This window comes from Zalophus californianus, chromosome 7 (genome assembly GCF_009762305.2).
Source record: "Zalophus californianus isolate mZalCal1 chromosome 7, mZalCal1.pri.v2, whole genome shotgun sequence".
Classification (NCBI taxonomy): domain Eukaryota; kingdom Metazoa; phylum Chordata; class Mammalia; order Carnivora; family Otariidae; genus Zalophus; species Zalophus californianus.
This window is the reverse complement of record NC_045601.1, coordinates 16,754,981-16,779,742: the sequence shown is the minus strand read 5'-3', so window position 1 is coordinate 16,779,742 and position 24,762 is coordinate 16,754,981. Positions and strand designations below refer to the sequence as shown.

Sequence of the window (24,762 nt, the reverse complement as noted above, 5' to 3'; positions counted from 1 at the left end):
ATTTACCATATTAATTTTTTAAGTTATTTTTTAAATGCCATTTGTCTTCCTCGGGCCAAAGGTCCAGTGCAGCTCAGGAGGAAGACTCTGCTTATTAAATAGACGAATAGCACTGAAAACCTCAAATTTTCTAAGAATCAGGGATGCCTGGGTGGCTCAGTCAGTAGTTAAGCATCTGCCTTTGGCTGCGTCAAGCATCCGGAATTACAGGGATTGAGCCCGCCTGGAGCCCCACCGTCGCCCCACCGTCGCCCCACCGCCGCCCCACCTTCGCCCCATCTTCGCCCCGCCTTCGCCCCGCCTCCGGTTCCCGGCTTCGAAAAACTTTCCCTCTGCCTCCCCCACGCCCCTGCTCGCGCTCTCTCTCCCTCTCTCTCTCTCTCAAAGATTAAAAAAAAGAAAATTGGAAGAATCATTGCGCACTTCCTCCTGGATGCGTGCACGTGCGGAGATCCAGAAACACTCGGATAAAAGTGTCCTGCGCAGCCCAGCCCCGGAGACAGGAAGCCCGATCTCCTTTCCGGCACCTGAGTTCGTTCAGAAGCCGCTCCGCTCCTCCACTTGGTCTCCTCCAGACTTGGGGTCGAGATGCAGCCTCCTGCCACCACCAGGTTCACGCTGGGCCTCCCGGTCCTGCTGCTGGTGCGCTGGGTCACGGCGGCGGCGGCCGGATCGGTCGTGGGCGCGACGAGCAGCGGGCGAGAGATACGTGAGTCCCGGGGTTTGGGAACCTCGTCGCCCGCTGGGGCCGGCGGCCCGCCGGGACTTTGTCGCCCTCTGGGACGGAAAAGCGGCGACCTGGAGGACTACGGACTGCCACCTCTGGGGGCGTGGCGCGCGGGGGAGGGGGAGGGGCGGCGGCGGGGAGTCTGCGGTCGCCCCCAGCCCCCCGCCTTCCTGTCGGGGAACCGGAGCCCGAGCCTCTGAGCCCCGGGCTATGGGTAGGACAGGGCGATCCCGCAGGGCCTGAACCCCACACAAACCCGCGACCCGACCACTCACGTCACTTCTCCATGAGTCACCATCCCCACTGCTATCCACTGGTAGACTTCCCAGGGCACCTGAGCCAAGGTTCAAGGCACATGCAGCGCCAGGCCCTCCTTCACCGGCCACATCCCAGCACCACCCAGCTCAGGGTGGGCAGCTCTGATACCCCCTGACCAGAGACCTCCTGGCTACAGGTCCCTGGACCATACTGCAGCCTCTTGCAGGCTCACTTTCCCTGCCAGAGTGTCATTGCCTCCCTCGCTCACTAGGTGGTGGCTGTACCTAACATTCCAATGTGAGGATGTCGCCAAAGGCACAGAACATTTTTCTACAGTGTCACAGGGTCCTATGGCCCAAGAAGCAGGTCCAGTCATTCATCCATATATGGTCTATGGCTGCTTCACTTTGCTAAGGCCCCAGATTCGAGTAGGTATCACAGAGACCTATGCAATATTAATATATACAGAGAACCTTTGCACCAGGCTGGCATTTCAATGAAAATAGGATAGGGTTCAAACCCTGCATCCTTACAGAGGTTTTAGGGTTGGTACTCAACTCTGTCATTCCATCCAGGGTAGGGCACTGTTTTAACATTGTATTTGGAGGAAAGAGAAGACAGTGTGAGAATATTGTACTTGCATTTCCCTGCCCCCTAGCCCCCAACCCACAAGTAATTCAACTACAAACATTTTGCACTCCTGTAACGAATGTGGGGAACGTGAAAGGACCACTACGTGGGTGCCTGAACCGATGGTGTCACTGTGAATTCTCATTCTCTGCAGCACCTCGTGCCCCGCACCATTTCAGTAACAGGGGCCATGATAACACTAGGATCCCTGAGGACGATGTCAGCTCACACACGAGGTCCACTGACAATGCCTGCATGGTCTCTGCTCCCCAGTGTATACCTACCCCTACGAATGACCACATGACCCTTTGGGGAAGGCCAGCAGGAAACATTGCTCTTGCTGTTGACCAGAGGGTCCCTCCTGATTGGAAGCTGGCTTCTGCTTCTCCTAAAGGCTTCCAGCTCTGAGAAGTGGCTCAGGTCTGGAGCCTGGGCAGAGGATCCAGACTCTCTGTTGGGTGTTTGCTTTCAGCCTCTTCCTCATCCATCCTGGGGCTTGGTCTTTGTTTGTTTGTATTGTTTAAATCGAGCAGCCTCTGGGTTGGCTGTCCAGCTATTTTGCCTCTAGGATCACTGTGTTCTGTGAGCCAAAGGGATGGAGAGCTTTCTGTGGGGCAGGCCCTGAGCAGCATTCCAAGCTCTAGGATCATTTTCAATCATGGCCGCCTCCCTGCTTCTGACAGTTGAGCGCCTGTATGTCAACTCTCTTATTTCGGGATTTTTCACCCCATTACTCCTGGGCCCCTATTTCTGCAACACCGTCTCCTACCGCCAAGCTGGGCCATCAGAGAGACGTCACTGAGCTTCTTGACAATGAGGGTGCCCTTCTCACGGTGCAGTCTTCATGAGTGCGGTAAAGAGTCCTCCTGACCTCTCCATGAGCATAGTTGGAGGACATGTTTTTAGTTTTGTTTTATGCATTTCTTGCTATATTTGTTCTGTCAAAGGCTGAGGGACGCTGGTATCAGCCTGGTAGACACAGGGGACATTTCAATGGCTATGTGGTTTCCTGCCAGGCAGAGGCCTCCTGATCCTCCTCAAAGCCGGGAAGGGCGCCACATCTACTGCTGGGCGGCAGGGGGAGGCTGTGCAGGGACAGTCCTGATTCTGCTAGCTCAGCCTGGCACACATCCGTTGCTGTCACGTGGATGGCCGAGCGGTGCCTGCCGGTCATTGTCTTCCAACCCCAACCTCTACCTGTGCTTTCCCTTCGCAGATGCTCTCTCTCTTTCCTACAACTTCAACATCACATCTCAGGCCAGGCCTGGACAACCATGGTGTGAGATTCAAGGCCTGGTCGATGGAAACCAGTTTCTTTCTTACGACTGTCGGAGCAAGGAGGTCCAACCGGTTGGTCCTCTGGGGATGAAGCTGAGGGACACGGCGTTTTGGGAGAGACAAAAGGAAATTCTGGAAGACCTGGTGGAAGAGCTCAGAAAGAAACTGCTGGACATCAGAACAGGGATTTTCACTAAGAGCCGTAAGTCTGAAGGCCCAGCGCAGAAGGAGAACAGTTTGGTAGGGCCGGGGGGCTAGGGTGTTCATGTAAAACTTAGAAGCGGGTCCCACACACGCGGCCCAGCAGCCAGGGCTGACAAGGAGGACCGAGCAGGGCCGGGAGGGCCGAAGGGGAGCTGAGGAGTACACAGCAGGGGGGACAAAGGATTGGTCAACACCAGAGGCTGACTTGTTTCCCACGGTGGGCGCGGGGGGCAGATCCTCTCACCCTGCAGGGCAGGCTGATGTATGAGTGTGGACCGGACAGACAGCCCAGAGGATCCTGGCAGTTTGCCTTCAATGAGCAGATAACCCACCGCTTTGACCCGGAGATCAGAAAGTGGACAGTGGTGCATCCTGGAGGCCAACAGTTCCAGGGCACATTGGACAAGGACGGAGAGCTGACCGGCTTCCTCATGAGGATCTCCAACGGAGACTGTAAGGGCTGGCTCCAGCAAGTATTGGAGCACTGGGATGAAATGCTGGAGAAAACAGGTAACTCAGAAGACTGGATGGAGTGCTGCTTCTCTTGAAATGACCTCTACCTTCCCCAGTGTGTGTGTGTCTGTGTGTGTAAATTACAGGCATGATGAGTTGTTCTTAGGAGTACAAGGGCCACTCGAATGTTCTAGCATCCTTCCTTTCCTTTCTGACCTCCTGGCACCTCTCGCTACTGCACATACCTTCAGTCTTCTCACTGTGAGCTTCTTGCTGGCCCCAAACCTGAAGTCCTCATTTTGTTTCCAGAAATTTACTTCTTCCTCTTCCCTTTTCTGAGCATCATTGTTGTTTTTCATCTCATGGGGTCTCTTTCTTGAAAGCCTTCAATGCCACCTGAAATATTAGCCTCTGACAAGATGCCTCTGTTACCATCCATACGTACCCCTCCTCTTTTGTGATAGCAAGGGTGATTGTCTATATGGAAACCCTTGCTTGCCCTATTAGCTGTATGATCTGCGTGGACCCACCCCCTCTCTCCTTTCCATCCCCAGGACCTGTCACAGCGGCTGCCACAGACATGGCGGCAGGAGGATACCTGCGCTGTGGGATTACCTGGGGCAGCATCAGCTAAGGACTCACCCTCCCAGTCTGAGGCTCCAGGCAAGGCTTTCACTATTGTGTTTCCATTTCAGGAGCACCAGGCACAACCCCAGGTGTAGTCCGAGTCAAAGGCACAGCCATCAGGCCGATCACCTCCACCCTCCTCATGCTCCTCATGTGCTCAATCCTCATTGTTATCCAAGGTAGACTCCTTTGAGTAACAGGTACTGTGGGCAGAACTGAAGTGAGAGGCAGATGGCCCGGGGTGAGCACAGAGAAAGGTGAATAGCCAGCCCTCCCCTTGGCCTATTGCCTGAAGCTTCTCACCTGAAAATGAGACCAGATGCGTAGGACTACACTAGCTTCTCCCAAGAAAGAGAATCATGTGGAGCTGTTGATGTAGATGTTGAGGTAGATAATTATTACAAGGGATTGGCTCACGATTATGGAGGAAAACCCAGTCTCCCAATTCGCTGTCCGCGAGCTGGAGAAACAGGAAGCTGGTGGTGGGGTTCCCGTGCCCACCTGAAAGCCTGAGAATCAGGGCATCCGTGGTGTGAGTCTAGGTCCCGGTCTGGGGAAGCAAACACCAGGAGTGCTAATGACCAATGTCTGAGGGCAGGAGAAGGATGGCCCCGCCAAACTGAGAGCAGAGTCACCGTTCCTCTACCTTTTGTTCCATTCGGGCCCTCAGGGACTGGATGAGGGCAGTCTTCTTTACTCAGTCTACTGATTCAAATGCTCATCTCCTCCAGACACACCCTCTAGACAGACCCAGAAAGAATGTTTTCCCAGCTATTGGGGCATCCCTTAGCCCAGTCAAGTTGACCTATAAAAGGAGCCAGGACCGAGACCTCACATTGCTTGATAGCAATTACCTAGGCAAGCTTAGCCTTGAGTTCTGATAGCGCCTCACTGTCAAAAGCCAGTGGCAAAGCACAGGGGCCCACCCCAAGCTTTATGTCCTGTCGATGCTAAAGGGATTGAGCAAAATCAGGCCTGGCTCAGAGCAGCTTTGCACTTGGGGAGGCGCCCATGTGAGGGGTGGTGGGACAGGAGGAACACAGGGCATGGACAACACTCTGGTTTGAGTGAGAGTGGCAGGCCCCTGCACGTGATGTGTCCGAGGGATGGGGGACCTCTCTGTGGTGCGTGCAGGAGAGGGGCCAGAGTCTGAACCAAAGAAGAGGGGTGGGAAGGCCTTTGTAGACCCAACCAAAGGCTGGCTTTCAGGGCTCTGCTCCCACACGACTCTCCTTGGGTGCTGGGAGGTAAGACAGAAGGCCAATGGGAGACTCTCCAGGATGAGATTAGAAGGCCAGAGCTCCTTGGACCCCTGGGGTACCTGGCTCAGGCCCGGTGCTCTCACCTGGCAGCTAGTGTCCTGCAGAGCCCGGGGCCCAAGCCAGCTGAACCGCCCCGCCTTGAGCAGAGGTGCCTCAGGAGGTAGGTAGGATTGAGCAGCTGTTGGAGTTGGATGCCGTCACCTGAACTGGACCAGGAAAGAATGAGGCAGGGCAAGGGCAGTCACACGTCACACTCGGAACTTGTGTTCGGCTACGAGGGTGAGGAGAGCCTGAAGACAGGGGAAGGAGGATCTTGGCCTACAACCTTCCCCAAGGCTACAGGAACCAGGATCCACATCCCTCTCCGGGTAGGGCTCCCAGCCACTCTCTTAGGCCTTCCCACCAGAGCGGAGCCAGGATCTATGTAATGGGAACAGATGAATCATTGGTGGCTTTAGTCTTGAGCCCGGGTGTTCAGTAGTAGGGCCTGGGCCTGACTGTTTGTGGTAATGAGGAAAGAGTGTTCAGGCTGCTGGACCCACAGATTGGGGGGTCCAGGGGTTGGGGGAACCGTAAGGTGATACTTGACCCTCAGTGAGAGCTGGGCTTTGAGCCAGGGAGTAACTGGGGAGGAAGAAGCCCAGGAGGACTGACCCAGGATTTCCTCAGCCACTGGAATAAGCTCCTGTTTCTCTTTTAGGGGCTGAAGTTGCTACAAGAAGCCCCAGAGGATGTGCTCTCATTCACCCACTCTCCCCTCTGGTGGGTGGCCTTTCTTGCACCTGCTGTTCATGTCAACCATCGGGAGCTTCAATCCCCGTGGCAAGGGCAGAATCCTCCAATCCTCCAGGAGACCATGATTATGGTGGAGATACAATATTTCACTGCCTTCATTCTCGGTCATGATGATCCTCCTCTGCACTTTTCCTTAACACTGATGCTCTGGTGCTCACTGTTCGGACTCTTGCACTTTGCCTTGAACAAGAATTCTGAACAAAGAGAATATTTCCCAAGTTCTCCTTTGGTATTAGAAATCAGACACTTGTGAACATCATGAGCTGTTCATTGTTAAAAGAATACTGTGTGAAAGTAAAATCTCAGGGCTTATTTCTCTCTTTTGAAACTCAGGTCTTTTATTTTATTTTTTTTAAGATTTTATTTATTTGACAGAGAGAGACAGCGAGAGAGGGAACACAAGCAGGGGGAGTGGGGGAGGGAGAAGCGGGCCTCCCGCGGAGCAGGGACCCCGATTCGGGGCTCAATCCCAGGACCCTGGGATCATGACCTGAGCCGAAGGCAGTCGCTTAACCAACTGAGCCGCCCAGGCGCCCCGAAACTCAGGTCTTTTAAATAGAACAAGATTAGGATTCCTGGGTAGCTCAGTTGTGAAGTGTCTGCCTTCGGCTCAGGTCGTGGTCCCGGGGTCCTGGGACCTGCATCGGGCTCTCTGCTCGGCGGGAAGCCTGCTTCTCCCTCTCCCACTCCCCCTGCTTGTGTTCCCTCTCTCACTGTCTGTCTCTCTCTGTCAAATAAATAAAATAAAATCTTTAAAAATAAATAAATAAATAGAACACATTTATATTTGATAGTTTCCTTTAGTAATTTATCCTTTAATGGATATTTAAATAAGCATTTAAATAAAATATTAATTAAATAAAGGTCAACTTATTTCAGAAGTTTACATTATAACCCGGTGGAAATAAATGGCATTCAGTCTCCCTCCATGTTAAGGAGTAAATAAAAACTAGTGATTCTGCTAGATTTCTTGGGGAAACAATTTAAGAATTGCTTGGAAACCACCACTCAAGTAATCGTCTGTAAGTCCCAACATGATCCTGACACCCTGGGTGCAGGAAAAATTCTGGAAATGAAGCAATGAGATTCGGATTCCCCCGGCCCGCACATCCCTAGGAGTGATTCTCCTTTGATCACCTCCCCTCTGACTCACCTCCTTCAGTGCACAGAGAGTCTTCATGAAGGAAACATCTGCTTCTAAAAGTTGTTTTATTTGTCCATGGACAAAGGATCAGTATCCAGAATATATAAAGAGCTCCTACAAACACATTGGAACTTGTCTGGTTCTCCGTAGCTGCAATACATGGCAAATAAGCCTATGAAAAGATTGAAAATCTCACAAACAATCAAGAAAACTCTACTTAGAAGGACAATGGGAATGGGCGAAGGTGGTTAAAAGGTACAAACTTCCAGGTATGAGGCTTGTAAATTCTGGGAATTAAAGGGCAGCATAGTGACTGTAGTTAATATTACTGAACTGTATATTTGTTCTGTATCTTTTATTACAGTAAATCTTTAATATCACATTATTTAAAATGTTCATTAAAATTTTACTTATCAAATTTAGTCTAAAATTGGAAGCCAATTCCTCTCCACATTTACATAATGCAGGTCAAAGGGTCACTTAGTAAATATGATATCTCATTTACTGACTATGACAAAATCTGATTTCTTTATTAGAAGCCATTATTGGGGCGCCTGGGTGGCTCAGTCCATTAAGCATCTGCCTTCTGCTCAGGTGAGGATCCCAGGATGCCCTGGTTGGCAGGATAGAGGCAAACCTCCCCTCGTGGCCTCCGCCTGGCCTCCAGCTCAGTGCTCAGGGTCCAGGCTGCTCCCTGCTTTCCTTCTACCGCTGCCCACCCTGCACCCCCCACCCCGCCGCTGCCCGTATTCCCTCTCCTTCTCACTCTCAAATAATTTTTTAAAAAAATAGAAGAATCATGGAACAGTTTCTCCGAATTGCTAGGTCCCGTAACACTGGTATAAAAGAGGACTGTGCTCGTGGGGCAGGGCGAAGCCCAGGACTGCCCACAGGCCGCAGGCTCAGGTCTCCCTGGAGGATTTTAGTAGAACACACAACTCAGCTTGGGCACTGGCAGGTAAGACAGAAGGCCAATGGGGAGACTCTCCAGGATGAGATTAGAAGGCCAGAGCTCCTTGGACCCCTGGGGTACCTGGCTCAGGCCCGGTGCTCTCACCTGGCAGCTAGTGTCCTGCAGAGCCCGGGGCCCAAACCAGCTGAACCGCCCCGCCTTGAGCAGAGGTGCCTCAGGAGGTAGGTAGGATTGAGCAGCTGTTGGAGTTGGATGCCGTCACCTGAACTGGACCAGGAAAGAATGAGGCAGGGCAAGGGCAGTCACACATCACACTCGGAACTTGTGTTCGGCTACGATGGTGAGGAGAGCCTGAAGACAGGGGAAGATGGATTTGTGTCTAAAACCCTTTCCAGTGATACAGGACCTAGGATCCAGGTCCCTGTCTTTGAGTAGGGCTCCTAGCCCTTCCTTTATGGCTTCTGATCAAAGGGCGGGTCAAGCTTGGGGCGCCTGGGTGGCTCAGTTGGTTAAGCAACTGCCTTCGGCTCGGGTCATGATCCTGGAGTCCCGGGATCGAGTCCCACATCGGGCTCCTGGCTGAGCGGGGAGTCTGCTTCTCCCTCTGACCCTCTTTCCTCTTGTGTTCTCTGTCTCTCATTCTCTCTCTCTCTCTCTCTCAAATAAATAAATAAAATCTTTAAAAAAAAAAAAAAGGGCGGGTCAAGCTCTAAGGAAAGGAAACAGACGATTCATTCCTGGCTTTAGTCTTAGGCCCCACTGTTCAGCCTGGAGCTGACTCTGTGTTGTGCAAATGAGGGAAGAGTCTGTTCAGGCTCTGGACCCAGGGTTTGGGGAGGTGTGGTTGTGATGCGTGACCATCAGTGAGGGCAAGTCTTTGAGCTAAGGAGTGACTGCAGGGGAGTGGGGGGGAGGGCAGGAGGACTGACCCAGGATTTCCTCAGCCACTGGAATAAGCTCCTGTTTCTCTTTTAGGGGCTGAAGTTGCTACAAGAAGCCCCAGAGGATGTGCTCTCATTCACCCACTCTCCCCTCTGGTGGGTGGCCTTTCTTGCACCTGCTGTTCATGTCAACCAACGGGAGCTTCAATCCTTGTGGCAAAGTGAGAATCCTCCAGATCATCATGATTATGGAGGAGACGGAACATTTCATTGCCTTCATTCCGGGTCATGATAATCCTCCTCTGCACTTTTTCTTAACATTAATGCTATTTTCTGTTGGTGCTAACTGTTGGGATTCCTGCACTTTGCCTTCTAACTGGTTAAGCATCACCCTCGCAGAAGAGTGAACAATCTCCCCTCGTGTGTCCCAGGCATCCTGCAGACGCCTGCCTTCACCCTGTCAGTGTCCAGGCTGTCTGCCCCCCCCCCCCCGCAAGCAGGACAGTACACCTGTGTTCTATGCCAGGCACACCGGCCAAGTTTCAAAACTACAGACTTTAGGGGCCCGGCGTGGCAGGTCAAGAATTCTGACACAAAGAGACTATTGTGCAACTTCTCCTTTGGTATTGGAAATGAGATACTTGTCAGCATCATGATCCTGTTCATTGTTTAAAAAAATACTATATGACATTAGAGAACCTCGGGGATTCTTTCCTTTGAGAGACAACCTCAAGTCTTTTAAATAAAACAATGTTAGAGAGGGGAGCTAAGGTGGTGGGGTAGTAAGAGGACCCTAGGCTTCCCTCATCCCTCGAACACGGCTAGATAAATATCAAATCACTCTGAACACCCAAGACAGCGATCTGAGGACCGACAGAGCAAACTACACAACAAGAGGGAGAGAGGAGGCCACATGGTGGAAGGTAGGAGTTGCGGAGGCCTGATCTGGGGTAGAAAAGCATTGCAGGCCCTGCAGAGGGGAGGGAGCCCTGGTTACGGAGAGAAGTGATAGAGAGAGAGAGGCAGAGGGAAGGAGGTGCACACAGGGGGTCACACAAGGAAAACACTTCCCCAAAGCCACTGACTGGGAAAACGAGATGAGTTGATGATAGTGAGTTTTTACAACCAGCAGAGCTCAAAGACTGGAGTTTTAGAAGTCGGCAGTGTGGCTGGTGTGGAGCCTGACAGGCATAGCGGTGGTTCTGTGAAGGAGGGCCGGTAACCCGGAAGATGACGGTGCAATCTGAGCATCTGCTGGGACACACTGGGAAAGAGGGTCCTCGCTCCTTAGAGAGCATCTGAGAGAAGTGGCCTTGTCTCTGAGGGCACAAAAGAGCTTGGGGTTTGGAGTAAAGTGCAGCCAAAAGCCAGCGTCAAGGTTAGTGGCCCTCAGGAGGTGTCTCTGCCACTATGCTAAGGGGCAGGGGAGCACAATGGTGTGGCTTCCTTTCTGGGATAGGCTTCATCAGTCCCAGCATGGGAGACCCTCCCCCAAGGGATCAGCTGCCACGCCAGGTCCCTGAAGTCTGTAGTTTTGAAACTTGGCCGGTGTGCCTGGCACAGAGCACAGGTGCGCTGCCCCTCTGGGGGGGCAGACAGCCCTGGACGCTGACAGGGTGAAGGCAGGCGTCTGCGGGATGCCTGGGACACACGAGGGGAGATTGTTCACTCTTCTGCGAGAGCTTCCCAAACAGGGGCAGGTGCAAACTCCCCTCTTTGGGGAGGAGGGAGTGGGCTGAAGCCATTTTTACTCCCCACCCATCAGGGGGACTGACTTCAGGGAGCAGCACGGTGGAGGCCTGAGCCCCTTACACCTCGCCCCACCCCCTGCACTCTGCAGGTGCTTCTTCACTAGGGCAAGTGTGCCTGAGAACCAGAGCAGCGGGCCCCCCACTAGAACGAGCACAAACCCCCACACGCACCAAGTCTACTGATCCTAGAGGGCTGTAAGCTTCAGCTCTAGTGGAAATAGCATGAGGTCCCTTTAACAAGTAGACCCAGGCACACCCAGTTAAAAGTTAAAACAGACTCTGGCCAAGGTCCAAACACTCCCCACTGCAGGCAGGGAGAAACTCAACAGAAGCCTGACCTGAGGGAGAGAGCAGTCAAACCACAGCCGGAGTGCAGTGGGCACACACCAGAGACACCCCCTCAAGCTCCCGGGGCTGGACAGGATATTACCTCCTCTTTATAAAGCCATTTCTCTCAGGAGCAGGTAACATAACAGGCTTCTTTGCCTTTGTTTTTGTTTTTTTTTATTATACATACATTTAATGTCATTTTATTTTTTCTTCATTTTTTAATTTAAATTCAATTAATTAACATATAGTGTATTATTAGTTTCAGACATAATTTAATGATTTATCAGCTGCATATAATACCCAGTTCTCATTACATCAGTGCCCTCCTTAATGCCCATCACCCAGTTACCCCATCCCCCCCCCCACCATCCCCTCCAGCAGCCCCCAGTCTCCTATGATTAAGAGTCTCTTAATAGTTTGTCTCTCTGATTTCCCTTACTTTATTTTTCCCTTCCCTTACCCTTTGATTAGATTTTAGTTCTTTTATTTCTCCAGAAAGGGATTCTCTAGTGTCTTCTATGCTTTTTTTAAACCCAACTAAGTGTCTTTTTAATCCTTATTCTGAACTCTAGTTCTGACATATGACTTATATCCATGCTGATTAGGTCCCTGGCAGTCAGTACTGCCTCTTGTTCTCTTTTCTGAGGTGAGTTCTTCCGTCTTGTCATTCTGTCCAGAGAAGAATAGATGAACAAGAGAACAAAGTACTAAAATGGCAACAACGACCCAAAAATATGGAACTCTTCATGAATTTGCATGTCATCCTTGTGCAGGGGCTATGCTAACCTTCTATTGTTCCAATTCTAGTATATGTGCTGCTGAAGCAAATACCAGGTTGATATACTTACTCTGGACTCCGTTGTGAGGACCCACAGAAGGAAAGAGAGGATGATTAATTTAGTCTGAGGATGTGGGATGGTTAATTTTGTCTGGTCACTTAGTATTTTGGATAAAATTGACATTTAAATTGGTGAATTTCAAGTAAAGGAGAATGTCCTCCGGAACATTGCTGGGCCTTGTCAAATCAGTTGAAGGCCTAAAGAGAACAAGAAGAATGACTTCCCGCAAAGAAGAGGGAGTTCTCCCACAGACTGCCTTCAGATTCCGTCTGCACCATTGAGTCTCCTGGGCTTCAGTATGCTGGCCCACACTGCAGATGTCGAGTTGACGGCCTCCATAGGCACATGAGTCGATCCCTTATTATCTCTCTGCCTGTCTACACGTCATACTGGTTCTATTTCTCTGGAGAAGTCTGACTAAAAAGAGGGGTAAGGAAGATTAATGGCAGGTGATATTTGTGCCCAGTTTTCACGGGGTACAGGCTGTTGGCCCGTGTGATCCAGAACACCTGACAGAGGAAGGTTCTAGAACAGAAAGCCTGGAGGTTGATGGTGAGAACCTTAGAGTTTTGGAGAGGAAGAGATTTCAGGAGGTGAAATGGGCCAGGGAGGTTGTGTGAGAAATCCCTTAGCAGTCATGAGTTTCAAGCAGAAAAATCATTGGGAACACATTGTTCACAGAAGACTTAGAGGGTGATTCAGTTGCCTGCCATCTCCACCAAAGTGAGGGCCGGGGTCTGTAGAGATTAAGTGTGCACACGTCCCAATTCCAGTCCTCAGCTGCTCTCCTCTCTAGAAGGGCCTGGGCTGACCATGCTGATGAGGTAGAGGAGGGAGAGGCTGCCGAAGGCTGGAGCACAGAGAGAGAGAAGGAAACAAAGAAGGAGGACCTGCCTTTAAAAAAATGACCAGGAGCTTTTTGGAGTCATTTATCTTGTTACATCAAATCCTGAAATTGAAGTATTTCTTATGTCCCCATTTTTCAGAACCATACAAATTTTTGAAACAAGCCTAAACTTCTAAAGACGTTGTAAGTCTAGTACCGAACACTTTTCTTCCTGAACCATATGACAGTGAGCTGTCACACAGATGTCCTCCCAGTTTCCGTGAGGTCTTCTAACGCCACACACTTTAGGATGTATTTCCCACAAACCAGGACATTCTCCTGGGTCACCACAGGATCATCTCCTAGTAGGTCTCACGGTACCTGAATGCCTCCTCGTCCTCAGACTCTGCTTCAAGTTGTTCCAGCAATGTCCAATACGGTCAAAGAGATCAATGGACGTAGGTGTTTTCCATCTCCTGGATGTGCTGAAGATGAGGGTTTTGGTTGATTGGTTTAATTTTTAAATGTAGGTGAAGAGATTTAGATTTAGGAGGCCACTGTGAGTGTATGTTGTCCAGAATTTCTCAAATATTTATTTGAAAGCTTTGTTCATCTGGTGTTTTGACCCATCTTTGTGTCATTTTTTGACAGTAGTTCAGATTTAGTCTTAAGTAGAGAGAAATTGAAATCTCCTAACATATTGTATATATTGTACATCAGCTGGATATCATATTACTAAGTTTTTGCTATGACACATAGCCCTACAGTAAACAACCATACATCTCCATTGCTTTTTGGTTCCCATGTGTTTCTAGCCTGAAACTAACACCAGGATTACCATGCAGTAGGATGAACACATCAACCACTGTCTGGATAGGGTGAAATATAGGGCAAATGAATGATTACATTTAAACTCCTACCAACAAGTAAGAAAACTGCTGTTATTCCATTTCCTGGCCAGCACTTGCTATAGCTTATCTTTAAAATTTTGTCACTTTGATGTGGGTGTAAGGCATCCTATTTTCTTCTTTATCTTGATTATTTGTGGTATGTTCAATGATTTCATAGGCTGATTTACCATCTGTTGCTTGCTCTAAGCATTTGCACAAATCTTAGGAGAACTACACCTCTTATTTATTCACAGGAGCTCTTTGTATATATTAGATACCAATCCTTTGTTCAGAGCGGAATAAATCAACTGTTAGAAGCAGGTCTGTTTCTGCTGTGAAGACTCACTGTGCACCAAAGGAGGATGACAGGAGAGACAGTGCTGTGGTGGGGGACCTAGGGAAATCAGGAAGGTTCTCAATTGCTTCATTCCCAGAATATCTGTTAAATGCCGACATGTCAGGATCATATTTGACACTGACAGATGACTGCCTGAAAGTTGACTTCTCAGTGATCTTTAAATTCTCTGTCTCCACAAGAAATCTAGCAGAATCACACTTATATTTACCCCATACAGTGGAGGAAAAACAAAATTCCATGAGTTCTTATGGGATATAAAACAAATTCCGAGTTAAATATTTTATAAGAGATATGCTTCTTTAGATATATGTATATGGAAATAAATTACTGAAGAAAATAATAACATTATATATTTTTTAAAGATTTTTTTTATTTATTCATTTTTGAGAGGGAGAGAGCGTGTGAGCACAAGCAGGAGGGCAGAGGGAGAAACAGACTCCCCACTGAGCAGGGAACCAGAAACAGGACTCCAGCCCAGGACCCTGAGATCATGTCCTGAGCTGAAGGCAGTCACCCTACCGACTGAGGCACCCAGGCCCCCGAAAACAATCACATTATAAAGGATTCCATTTAGAAGCAATGAGGTAATGGGTTGATTTTAAGGAATGTAAACTATAGTTCAATAAAGTATTTAAAAAATTTTTAAACAGTGAGGACACAGAAAATATCCCTGAGTTTACATAGCTTCCAAAGGATATCTTTTTGGCAATAGTCTGTGCAAGAACAAGGTCATCCCACAGAGAAAAATCTGACATTCCATAACCAAGAACAAGATGGAAAACGTTTTCTTCATTGAGATTTCTTGGGCAAGCATTTAAATATTTCAGCACAAGAATACCATCACCTAGCACCAAAGAGAGAAAGTGGCATAAAATATGCCAAATGAAAGTACTGAACAGGAACGCCACCACATGCAAGGGACATGGAAGGTTCCCTGTCCTGCACCACGTGGTCGGACTGAGGTCTCTGGATTTGTAAACTCGAGAGCGCTGATGGTCTAAAAATGAACAGCAGCTCATCCAAAGGCAGCCAGCCCCAAGGCAGAGTTGCTGAGCTGGTCCCCGCCTCAGGGGCTTCTTGGTAGCCTCAGCAGCCTAAGAAAAGTCACCTGGTGGGCTGCTGGAAATCCTTCAGTTGCCACCTGGACTGTCAGCTCCTGAGAGGTGGTCGCTGTCACCATCCTTGTCCTGCAAGGATGAAAGAACAGGTGTTTGTCTCCGTGGCTGAGGAAATCCTGGGTCCCTTGTCCTGGGGCTGCCCTTCACCAGCACTCCCTACCCCAGAGCCCAGCCCGCGCCCAGGGGCATGCATTTCCCCCCAGCCATGTCCCCAGCCCTGGGTCCAGCCACCTTTACAAACCTCCTCCCTCCTGAACCAAATCACTGAGTCAGCCCCAGGCCCTGTTACCAAGGGTCTGGGCTCAGGACTAAAGTGAGTAAGAAATCAATGTGCTCACGTGACTCGCGTTCTAATGCTCCCTCTCATGCCAGGCCCTAAAGGACCTGCTGGGGCATCCGACAGAAGACAGAGGCCTGCCCTTGACACATCTAACCTTGGGGAACAGGGTGGCCAGAGATCCTTCTTTTCCCTTCCCGGTCAGCCTCCTAGCGAGCAGCACACAGAGCTTAGTATGATGATCCCTTCCCCCATCCCATCCATTCCTGGCCTGGCTCCGCTGGGAGCACACAGCGCAACTCAGTTCCCCCCCATCTCCAGGCCAGCTCTGCTCAAAGCAGGGGCTGCTCAGTGGCTCAGGATCTGAGGTCTGCGGGAAGCTAGCCGCCAGGGACGGCACCAGCCTCAGCCCGGATTCCCACTGTGGCACGGAGAACTGGCCTCCATCTAGTCCCGTCAGGCACGGTCTCTACTGTTCACTTCCTGCCTTACATGCGAAGACCCAAGCCACGTTCTGGGGGAACACGGCCCTACTCTCCAGCCCTTTGAGCGGTCTGCAGAGGCCTTCCCACAACCCTCCTCCTGGGGTTGGACGCTGGCCCCTCTCCTTGTAACTGCCCGGATGGAGTCCCCTTCTCCTGGACACGTCACATGAAGCCGCCATGCTGCACTCACTCAAAGGTGAATCCGGCTCATGCTGTGTGTCCCTGCTGTTCCCACACCACCCACCCTGGGCCCAAATTGACTCTCTACAGAGAGCCAGGCCTGAGTTCCCTACATCCCTTTAGCACCAACAGGCCTTAAGCAGTGGTGTGGGCCCCTCCCCTTTCCCAGTGGCCTTCACAGTGAGGCCATATCAGAACTCAGGGCTGAGCTTGTCCAAGCTGTTGCTAACACGTGATATGAGCTCTCATTCACCTGGTCCCATTGCCCTGTGAGAAGGTTCAGGGAGTGGCCAGGGGGCAGGCTGGGAATTCACCTTTCCCTGGGCTCACCCCAGGCCATTTGCCTTCCCTTCCCTCTCAATCTGCTCTCCGGACCTGTACCTCTAAAGGAGGCCGACATGGATGCCAATTAGGACTGCGCAGCTGAGGAGCAGGGTGGGGATCCAGGTGCCGGGTCCGATGGCCGTGTTCCTGGCCGGGGCCGTGTCCTGCTGAGTGGTTGGTGGCGCTGAAATGAAAACGCAAGAGTGAGAGCCCCGGTCCGGACCCCAAACTGGGGGAGGCTCCCTTGGCTCCTGCTGGCCCAGGTCCACCCTACCAGGCAGACGGGGTCTGTCACTCTCCTTGTGGCAGCTGCTGTGACAAGTCCTGCTGTCGGGGGTGGGGGGGAATGTGCTCTGTCCCCCGGGGGCTCCTACAGCCAACAGGGAAGCAGGGGTTGCCATGTAACCAGTCTCTCCTGCTGTGACAGACAGGAGGTGATGCAGGACAAGGATGGTGACAGCGACCACCTCTCAGGAGCTAACAGTCCAGGTGGCACTGAAGGATTTCCAGCAGCCCACCAGGTGACATGAAAAAGACAACGATTCCCGAAAAAGGAATCAGTAAGAAGACAATCTCTGGCAACAGTCTGATGCCTCCCTGTTTGGGGCCAGCAAGAAATCCAAGCAATACCCAAGGACAAAGGTGTATGCAGCGAGGAAGTGATTCCAGGAGGTGAGAAGGGAAAGGAAGGATGCTAGAACATTCCTGTGCCATTATTCTGCCAAGAAGAATTTGCCATGGATGAATCAATTTCTTTCTCTCTCTCAGACAACCCCCCCCCCCGGCGAGCGCCCCCATACACACTGGGGAAGGTGGAGGTCATTTCAAGAGAAGCAGCACTCCATCCAGTCTTCTGAGTTACCTGTTTTCTCCAGCATTTCATCCCAGTGCTCCAATACTTGCTGGAGCCAGCCCTTACAGTCTCCGTTGGAGATCCTCATGAGGAAGCCGGTCAGCTCTCCGTCCTTGTCCAATGTGCCCTGGAACTGTTGGCCTCCAGGATGCACCACTGTCCACTTTCTGATCTCCGGGTCAAAGCGGTGGGTTATCTGCTCATTGAAGGCAAACTGCCAGGATCCTCTGGGCTGTCTGTCCGGTCCACACTCATACATCAGCCTGCCCTGCAGGGTGAGAGGATCTGCCCCCCGCGCCCACCGTGGGAAACAAGTCAGCCTCTGGTGTTGACCAATCCTTTGTCCCCCCTGCTGTGTACTCCTCAGCTCCCCTTCGGCCCTCCCGGCCCTGCTCGGTCCTCCTTGTCAGCCCTGGCTGCTGGGCCGCGTGTGTGGGACCCGCTTCTAAGTTTTACATGAACACCCTAGCCCCCCGGCCCTACCAAACTGTTCTCCTTCTGCGCTGGGCCTTCAGACTTACGGCTCTTAGTGAAAATCCCTGTTCTGATGTCCAGCAGTTTCTTTCTGAGCTCTTCCACCAGGTCTTCCAGAATTTCCTTTTGTCTCTCCCAAAACGCCGTGTCCCTCAGCTTCATCCCCAGAGGACCAACCGGTTGGACCTCCTTGCTCCGACAGTCGTAAGAAAGAAACTGGTTTCCATCGACCAGGCCTTGAATCTCACACCATGGTTGTCCAGGCCTGGCCTGAGATGTGATGTTGAAGTTGTAGGAAAGAGAGAGAGCATCTGCGAAGGGAAAGCACAGGTAGAGGTTGGGGTTGGAAGACAATGACCGGCAGGCACCGCTCGGCCATCCACGTGACAGCAACGGATGTGTGCCAGGCTGAGCTAGCAGAATCAGGACTGTCCCTGCACAGCCTCCCCCTGCCGCCCAGCAGTAGAGGTGGCGCCCTTCCCGGCTTTGAGGAGGATCAGGAGGCCTCTGCCTGGCAGGAAACCACATAGCCATTGAAATGTCCCCTGTGTCTACCAGGCTGATACCAGCGTCCCTCAGCCTTTGACAGAACAAATATAGCAAGAAATGCATAAAACAAAACTAAAAACATGTCCTCCAACTATGCTCATGGAGAGGTCAGGAGGACTCTTTACCGCACTCATGAAGACTGCACCGTGAGAAGGGCACCCTCATTGTCAAGAAGCTCAGTGACGTCTCTCTGATGGCCCAGCTTGGCGGTAGGAGACGGTGTTGCAGAAATAGGGGCCCAGGAGTAATGGGGTGAAAAATCCCGAAATAAGAGAGTTGACATACAGGCGCTCAACTGTCAGAAGCAGGGAGGCGGCCATGATTGAAAATGATCCTAGAGCTTGGAATGCTGCTCAGGGCCTGCCCCACAGAAAGCTCTCCATCCCTTTGGCTCACAGAACACAGTGATCCTAGAGGCAAAATAGCTGGACAGCCAACCCAGAGGCTGCTCGATTTAAACAATACAAACAAACAAAGACCAAGCCCCAGGATGGATGAGGAAGAGGCTGAAAGCAAACACCCAACAGAGAGTCTGGATCCTCTGCCCAGGCTCCAGACCTGAGCCACTTCTCAGAGCTGGAAGCCTTTAGGAGAAGCAGAAGCCAGCTTCCAATCAGGAGGGACCCTCTGGTCAACAGCAAGAGCAATGTTTCCTGCTGGCCTTCCCCAAAGGGTCATGTGGTCATTCGTAGGGGTAGGTATACACTGGGGAGCAGAGACCATGCAGGCATTGTCAGTGGACCTCGTGTGTGAGCTGACATCGTCCTCAGGGATCCTAGTGTTATCATGGCCCCTGTTACTGAAATGGTGCGGGGCACGAGGTGCTGCAGAGAATGAGAATTCACAGTGACACCATCGGTTCAGGCACCCACGTAGTGGTCCTTTCACGTTCCCCACATTCGTTACAGGAGTGCAAAATGTTTGTAGTTGAATTACTTGTGGGTTGGGGGCTAGGGGGCAGGGAAATGCAAGTACAATATTCTCACACTGTCTTCTCTTTCCTCCAAATACAATGTTAAAACAGTGCCCTACCCTGGATGGAATGACAGAGTTGAGTACCAACCCTAAAACCTCTGTAAGGATGCAGGGTTTGAACCCTATCCTATTTTCATTGAAATGCCAGCCTGGTGCAAAGGTTCTCTGTATATATTAATATTGCATAGGTCTCTGTGATACCTACTCGAATCTGGGGCCTTAGCAAAGTGAAGCAGCCATAGACCATATATGGATGAATGACTGGACCTGCTTCTTGGGCCATAGGACCCTGTGACACTGTAGAAAAATGTTCTGTGCCTTTGGCGACATCCTCACATTGGAATGTTAGGTACAGCCACCACCTAGTGAGCGAGGGAGGCAATGACACTCTGGCAGGGAAAGTGAGCCTGCAAGAGGCTGCAGTATGGTCCAGGGACCTGTAGCCAGGAGGTCTCTGGTCAGGGGGTATCAGAGCTGCCCACCCTGAGCTGGGTGGTGCTGGGATGTGGCCGGTGAAGGAGGGCCTGGCGCTGCATGTGCCTTGAACCTTGGCTCAGGTGCCCTGGGAAGTCTACCAGTGGATAGCAGTGGGGATGGTGACTCATGGAGAAGTGACGTGAGTGGTCGGGTCGCGGGTTTGTGTGGGGTTCAGGCCCTGCGGGATCGCCCTGTCCTACCCATAGCCCGGGGCTCAGAGGCTCGGGCTCCGGTTCCCCGACAGGAAGGCGGGGGGCTGGGGGCGACCGCAGACTCCCCGCCGCCGCCCCTCCCCCTCCCCCGCGCGCCACGCCCCCAGAGGTGGCAGTCCGTAGTCCCCCAGGTCGCCGCTTTTCCGTCCCAGAGGGCGACAAAGTCCCGGCGGGCCGCCGGCCCCAGCGGGCGACGAGGTTCCCAAACCCCGGGACTCACGTATCTCTCGCCCGCTGCTCGTCGCGCCCACGACCGATCCGGCCGCCGCCGCCGTGACCCAGCGCACCAGCAGCAGGACCGGGAGGCCCAGCGTGAACCTGGTGGTGGCAGGAGGCTGCATCTCGACCCCAAGTCTGGAGGAGACCAAGTGGAGGAGCGGAGCGGCTTCTGAACGAACTCAGGTGCCGGAAAGGAGATCGGGCTTCCTGTCCGGGGCTGGGCTGCGCAGGACACTTTTATCCGAGTGTTTCTGGATCTCCGCACGTGCACGCATCCAGGAGGAAGTGCGCAATGATTCTTCCAATTTTCTTTTTTTTAATCTTTGAGAGAGAGAGAGAGGGAGAGAGAGCGCGAGCAGGGGCGTGGGGGAGGCAGAGGGAGGGGGAGAAGCAGGCTCCCCACTGGGCGGAGCCCCAGGCAGGGCGGTGGCTGGACCAGCAAGGGCGGAGGCTGGCTGACCGAGGGACGCTTCACAGTTAAGTCTAGGAGTGATTTGTCAGTTCGATGGTGGAAGGTTTTCGAAGCCGGGAACTGGAGGCGGGGCGAAGATGGGGCGAAGGTGGGGCGTCGGTGGGGCGACGGTGAGGCGACGGTGGGGCTCCAGGCGGGCTCAATCCCTGTAATTCTGGATGCTTGACGCAGCCAAAGGCAGATGCTTAACTAGTGACTGAGCCACCCAGGCATCCCTGATTCTTTTTTTTTTAATTTTTTATTGTTATGTTAATCACCATATATTACATCATTAGCTTTTGGTGCAGTGTTCCATGATTCATTGTTTGTTCATAACACCCAGTGCTCCATGCAGAACGTGCCCTCCTCAATACCCATCACCAGGCTAACCCATCCCCCTACCCCCCTCCCCTCTAGAACCCTCAGTTTGTTTTTCAGAGTCCATCATCTCTCATGGTTCGTCTCCCCCTCTGACATACTCCCCTTTTCTTCCTCTCCTGTTATCTACTTCTTTTTCTTTTTTCTTAAAATATGTTGCATTATTTGTTTCAGAAGTACAGATCTGTGATTCAACAGTCTTGTACAATTCACAGCGCTCACCGTAGCACATACCCTCCCCAATGTCTATCACCCAGCCACCCCATCCCTCCCACCCCCAACCACTCCAGTAACACTCAGTTTCTTTCCTGAGATTAAGAATTCCTCATATCAGTGAGGTCATGTGATACATGTCTTTCTCTGATTGACTTATTTCACTCAGCATAACACCCTCCAGTTCCATCCACGTCGTTGCAAATGGCAAGATCTCATTCCTTTTGATGGCTGCATAATATTCCATTGTGTATATATACCACCTCTTCTTTATCCATTCATCTGTCGATGGACATCTTGGCTCTTTCCACAGTTTGGCTATGGTGGACATTGCTGCTATGAACATTGGGGTACACATACCCCTTCGGGTCCCTACATTTGTATCTTTGTGGTAAATACCCAGTAGTGCAATTGCTGGATCGAACGGTAGCTCTAATTTCAACTGTTTGAGGAACCTCCATACTGTTTTCCAGAGCGGTTGCACCAGCTTGCATTCCCACCAACAGTGTAGGAGGGTTCCCCTTTCTCCACATCCCCGCCAACATCTGTCGTTCCCTGACTTGTTAATTTTAGCCATTCTGATGGGAGTGAGGTGGTATCTCATTGAGGTTTTGATTTGGATTTCCCTGATGCCGAGCGATGTTGAGCACTTTTTCATGTGCCTGTTGGCCATTTGGATGTCTTCTTTGGAGAAATGTCTGTTCATGTCTTCTGCCCATTTCTTGATGGGATTATTTGTTCTTTGGGTGTTGAGTTTGATAAGTTCTTTATAGATTTTGGATACTAGCCCTTTATCTGATATGTCATTTGCAAATATTTTCTCCCATTCTGTCGGTTGTCTTTTGGTTTTGTGGACTGTTTCTTTTGCTGTGCAAAAGCTTTTTATCTTGATGAAATCCCAATAGTTCATTTTTGCCCTGGCTTCCCTTGCCTTTGGCCATATTTCTAGGAAGAAGTTGCTGCGGCTGAGGTCGAAGAGGTTGCTGCCTGTGTTCTCCTTTAGGATTTTGATGGACTCCTGTCTCACGTTTAGGTCTTTCAACCATTGGGAGTCTATTTTTGTGTGTGGTGTAAGGAAATGGTCCAGTTTCATTCTTCTGCATGTGGCTGTCCAATTTTCCCAACACCGTTTGTTGAAGAGACTGTCTTTTTTCCATTGGACATTCTTTCCTGCTTTGTCAAAGATGAGTTGACCATAGAGTTGAGGGTCCATTTCTGGGCTCTCGATTCTGTTCCATTGATCTATGTGTCTGTTTTTGTGCCAGTACCATACTGTCTTGATGATGACAGCTTTGTAATAGAGCTGGAAGTCCGGAATTGTGACGCCGCCACCTTTGCTTTTCTTTTTCAGTATTCCTCTGGCTATTCTGGGTCTCTTCTGGTTCCATACAAATTTTAGGATTATTTGTTCCATTTCTTTGAAAAAAGTGGATGGTATTTTGATGGGGATTGCATTGAATGTGTAGATGGTTCTAGGTAGCATTGACATCTTCACAATATTGATTCTCCCAATCCATGTGCATGGAACGTTTTTCCATTTCTTTGTGTCTTCTTCAATTTCTTTCATGAGTATTTTATAGTTTTCTGAGTACAGATCCTTTGCCTCTTTGGTGAGATTTATTCCTAGGTATCTAATGGTTTTGGGTGCAATTGTAAATGGGATAGACTCCTTGATTTGTCTCTCTTCTGTCTTGTTGTTGGTGTATAGGAATGCCACTGATTTCTGTGCATTGATTTTATATCCTGCTACTTGACTGAATTCCTGTATGAGTTCTAGCAGTTTTGGGGTGGAGTCTTTTGGGTTTTCCACATACAGTATCATATCATCTGCAAAGAGTGAGAGTTTGACTTCCTCTTTGCCGATTTGGATGCCTTTGATTTCTTTTTGTTGTCTGATTGCTGTGGCTAGGACTTCTAATACTATGTTGAATAGCAGTGGTGAGAGTGGACATCCCTGCCGCGTTCCTGACCTTAGGGGAAAAGCTCTCAGCCTTTCCCCATTGAGAATGATATTCGCTGTAGGTTTTTCATAGATGGCTTTTATGATATTGAGGTATGTATCCTCTATCCCTATACTCTGAAGAGTTTTGATCAAGAAAGGATGTTGTACTTTGTCAAATGCTTTTTCTGCATCTATTGAGAGGATCATATGATTCTTGCTCTTTCTTTTGTTAATGTATTGTATCACGTTGATTGATTTGCGGATGTTGAACCAGCCTTGCAGCCCAGGGATAAATCCCACTTGGTCATGGTGAATAATCCTTTTAATGTACTGTTGGATCCTATTGGCTAGTATTTTGGTGAGAATTTTTGCATCCATGTTCATCAAGGATATTGGTCTGTAATTCTCTTTTTTGATGGGGTCTTTGTCTGGTTTTGGGATCAAGGTAATGCTGGCCTCATAAAATGAGTTTGGAAGTTTCCCTTCCATTTCTATTTTTTGGAACAGTTTCAGGAGAATAGGTATTAATTCTTCTTGAAATGTCTGATAGAATTCCCCTGGGAAGTCATCTGGCCCTGGGCTTTTGTTTCTTGGGAGATTTTTGATGACTGCTTCAATTTCCTTAGTGGTTATAGGTCTGTTCAGGTTTTCTCTTTCTTCCTGGTTCAATTTTGGTAGTTGATACATCTCTAGGAATGCACCCATTTCTTCCAGGTTATCTAATTTGCTGGCATAGAGTTGCTCATAATATGTTCTTATAATTGTTTGTATTTCTTTGGTGTTGGTTGTGATCTCTCCTCTTTCATTCATGATTTTGTTGATTTGGGTCATTTCTCTTTTCTTTTGGATCAGTCTGGCCAGGGGTTTATCAATCTTGTTAATTCTTTCAAAGAACCAGCTCCTAGTTTCATTGATCTGTTCTACTGTTCTTTTGGTTTCTAGTTCATTGATTTCTGCTCTGATCTTTATGATTTCTCTTCTCCTGCTGGGTTTAGGCTTTCTTTGCTGTTTTTTCTCCAGCTCCTTTAGGTGTAGGGTTAGGTTGTGTATTTGAGACCTTTCTTGTTTCTTGAGAAAGGCTTGTATTGCTATATACTTTCCTCTCAGGACTGCCTTTGCTGTATCCCAAAGATTTTGAACAGTTGTGTTTTCATTTTCATTGGTTTCCATGAATTTTTTTAATTCTTCTTTAATTTCTTGGTTGACCCATTCATTCTTTAGTAGGATGCTCTTTAGCCTCCATGTATTTGAGTTCTTTCCGACTTTCCTCTTGTGGTTGAGTTCTAGTTTCAAAGCATTGTGGTCTGAAAATATGCAGGGAATGATCCCAATCTTTTGGTACCGATTGAGACCTGATTTGTGACCTAGGATGTGATCAATTCTGGAGAATGTTCCATGGGCACTAGAGAAGAATGTGTATTCCGTTGCTTTGGGATGGAATGTTCTGAATATGTCTGTGAAGTCCATTT

At 50.1% G+C, this 24,762-nt stretch overlaps 2 protein-coding genes, 1 long non-coding RNA gene and 1 pseudogene across 4 annotated transcripts in view; 2 read left to right on the top strand and 2 right to left on the bottom strand.

Annotated features, from left to right (window-relative positions):
• Positions 1-318: 318 nt before the first annotated feature.
• On the top strand, positions 319-6,624 carry LOC113927500 (UL16-binding protein 1-like). Of its 2 annotated transcripts, none has more exons than XM_027603374.2 (5): positions 319-709; positions 2,832-3,095; positions 3,332-3,607; positions 4,246-4,356; positions 6,140-6,624. In XM_027603374.2, exons 1-5 carry the CDS (start codon positions 589-591, stop codon positions 6,343-6,345), a joined length of 978 nt encoding a protein of 325 aa, XP_027459175.2. In that variant the 5' UTR covers positions 319-588; the 3' UTR covers positions 6,346-6,624. The 2 variants fall into 2 exon arrangements, with proteins under 2 accessions (XP_027459175.2, XP_027459176.2); XM_027603375.2 differs by lacking the exon at positions 4,246-4,356 and adding an exon at positions 4,105-4,213 and having other exon boundaries at positions 6,140-6,266.
• A 5,357-nt stretch (positions 6,625-11,981) lies between these two features.
• LOC113928129 lies at positions 11,982-12,080 on the bottom strand (annotated as a pseudogene).
• Positions 12,081-14,584: 2,504 nt separating this feature from the next.
• LOC113927501 (UL16-binding protein 1-like) lies at positions 14,585-20,682 on the bottom strand. Its single transcript, XM_035728715.1, has 5 exons — positions 20,311-20,682; positions 17,925-18,188; positions 17,413-17,688; positions 16,608-16,734; positions 14,585-15,353 (listed from the first exon to the last, which is right to left on the bottom strand). Exons 1-4 carry the CDS (start codon positions 20,429-20,431, stop codon positions 16,610-16,612), a joined length of 786 nt encoding a protein of 261 aa, XP_035584608.1. The 5' UTR covers positions 20,432-20,682; the 3' UTR covers positions 14,585-15,353; positions 16,608-16,609.
• The window catches only part of LOC113927502, a 52,727-nt gene continuing 48,338 nt past the window's right edge, over positions 20,374-24,762 (top strand). Inside the window, exon 1 of the long non-coding RNA XR_004820234.1 lies at positions 20,374-20,492. This is a non-coding gene — a long non-coding RNA (uncharacterized LOC113927502). The remainder of the gene's footprint in view (positions 20,493-24,762) is intronic.

Excerpts from the sequence above, each read along its gene's own strand:
- LOC113927500 (XM_027603374.2), top strand. The coding sequence starts at position 589 with ATGCAGCCTCCTGCCACCACCAGGTTCACGCTGGGCCTCCCGGTCCTG. Across the intron at positions 3,096-3,331 it reads AGGGATTTTCACTAAGAGCC|ATCCTCTCACCCTGCAGGGC; the intron begins GTAAGTCTGAAG and ends CGCGGGGGGCAG. Across the intron at positions 3,608-4,245 it reads TGAAATGCTGGAGAAAACAG|GAGCACCAGGCACAACCCCA; the intron begins GTAACTCAGAAG and ends TTTCCATTTCAG.
- LOC113927501 (XM_035728715.1), bottom strand. The coding sequence starts at position 20,431 with ATGCAGCCTCCTGCCACCACCAGGTTCACGCTGGGCCTCCCGGTCCTG. Across the intron at positions 18,189-20,310 it reads GAGCAGCGGGCGAGAGATAC|ATGCTCTCTCTCTTTCCTAC; the intron begins GTGAGTCCCGGG and ends TTCCCTTCGCAG. Across the intron at positions 17,689-17,924 it reads AGGGATTTTCACTAAGAGCC|ATCCTCTCACCCTGCAGGGC; the intron begins GTAAGTCTGAAG and ends CGCGGGGGGCAG.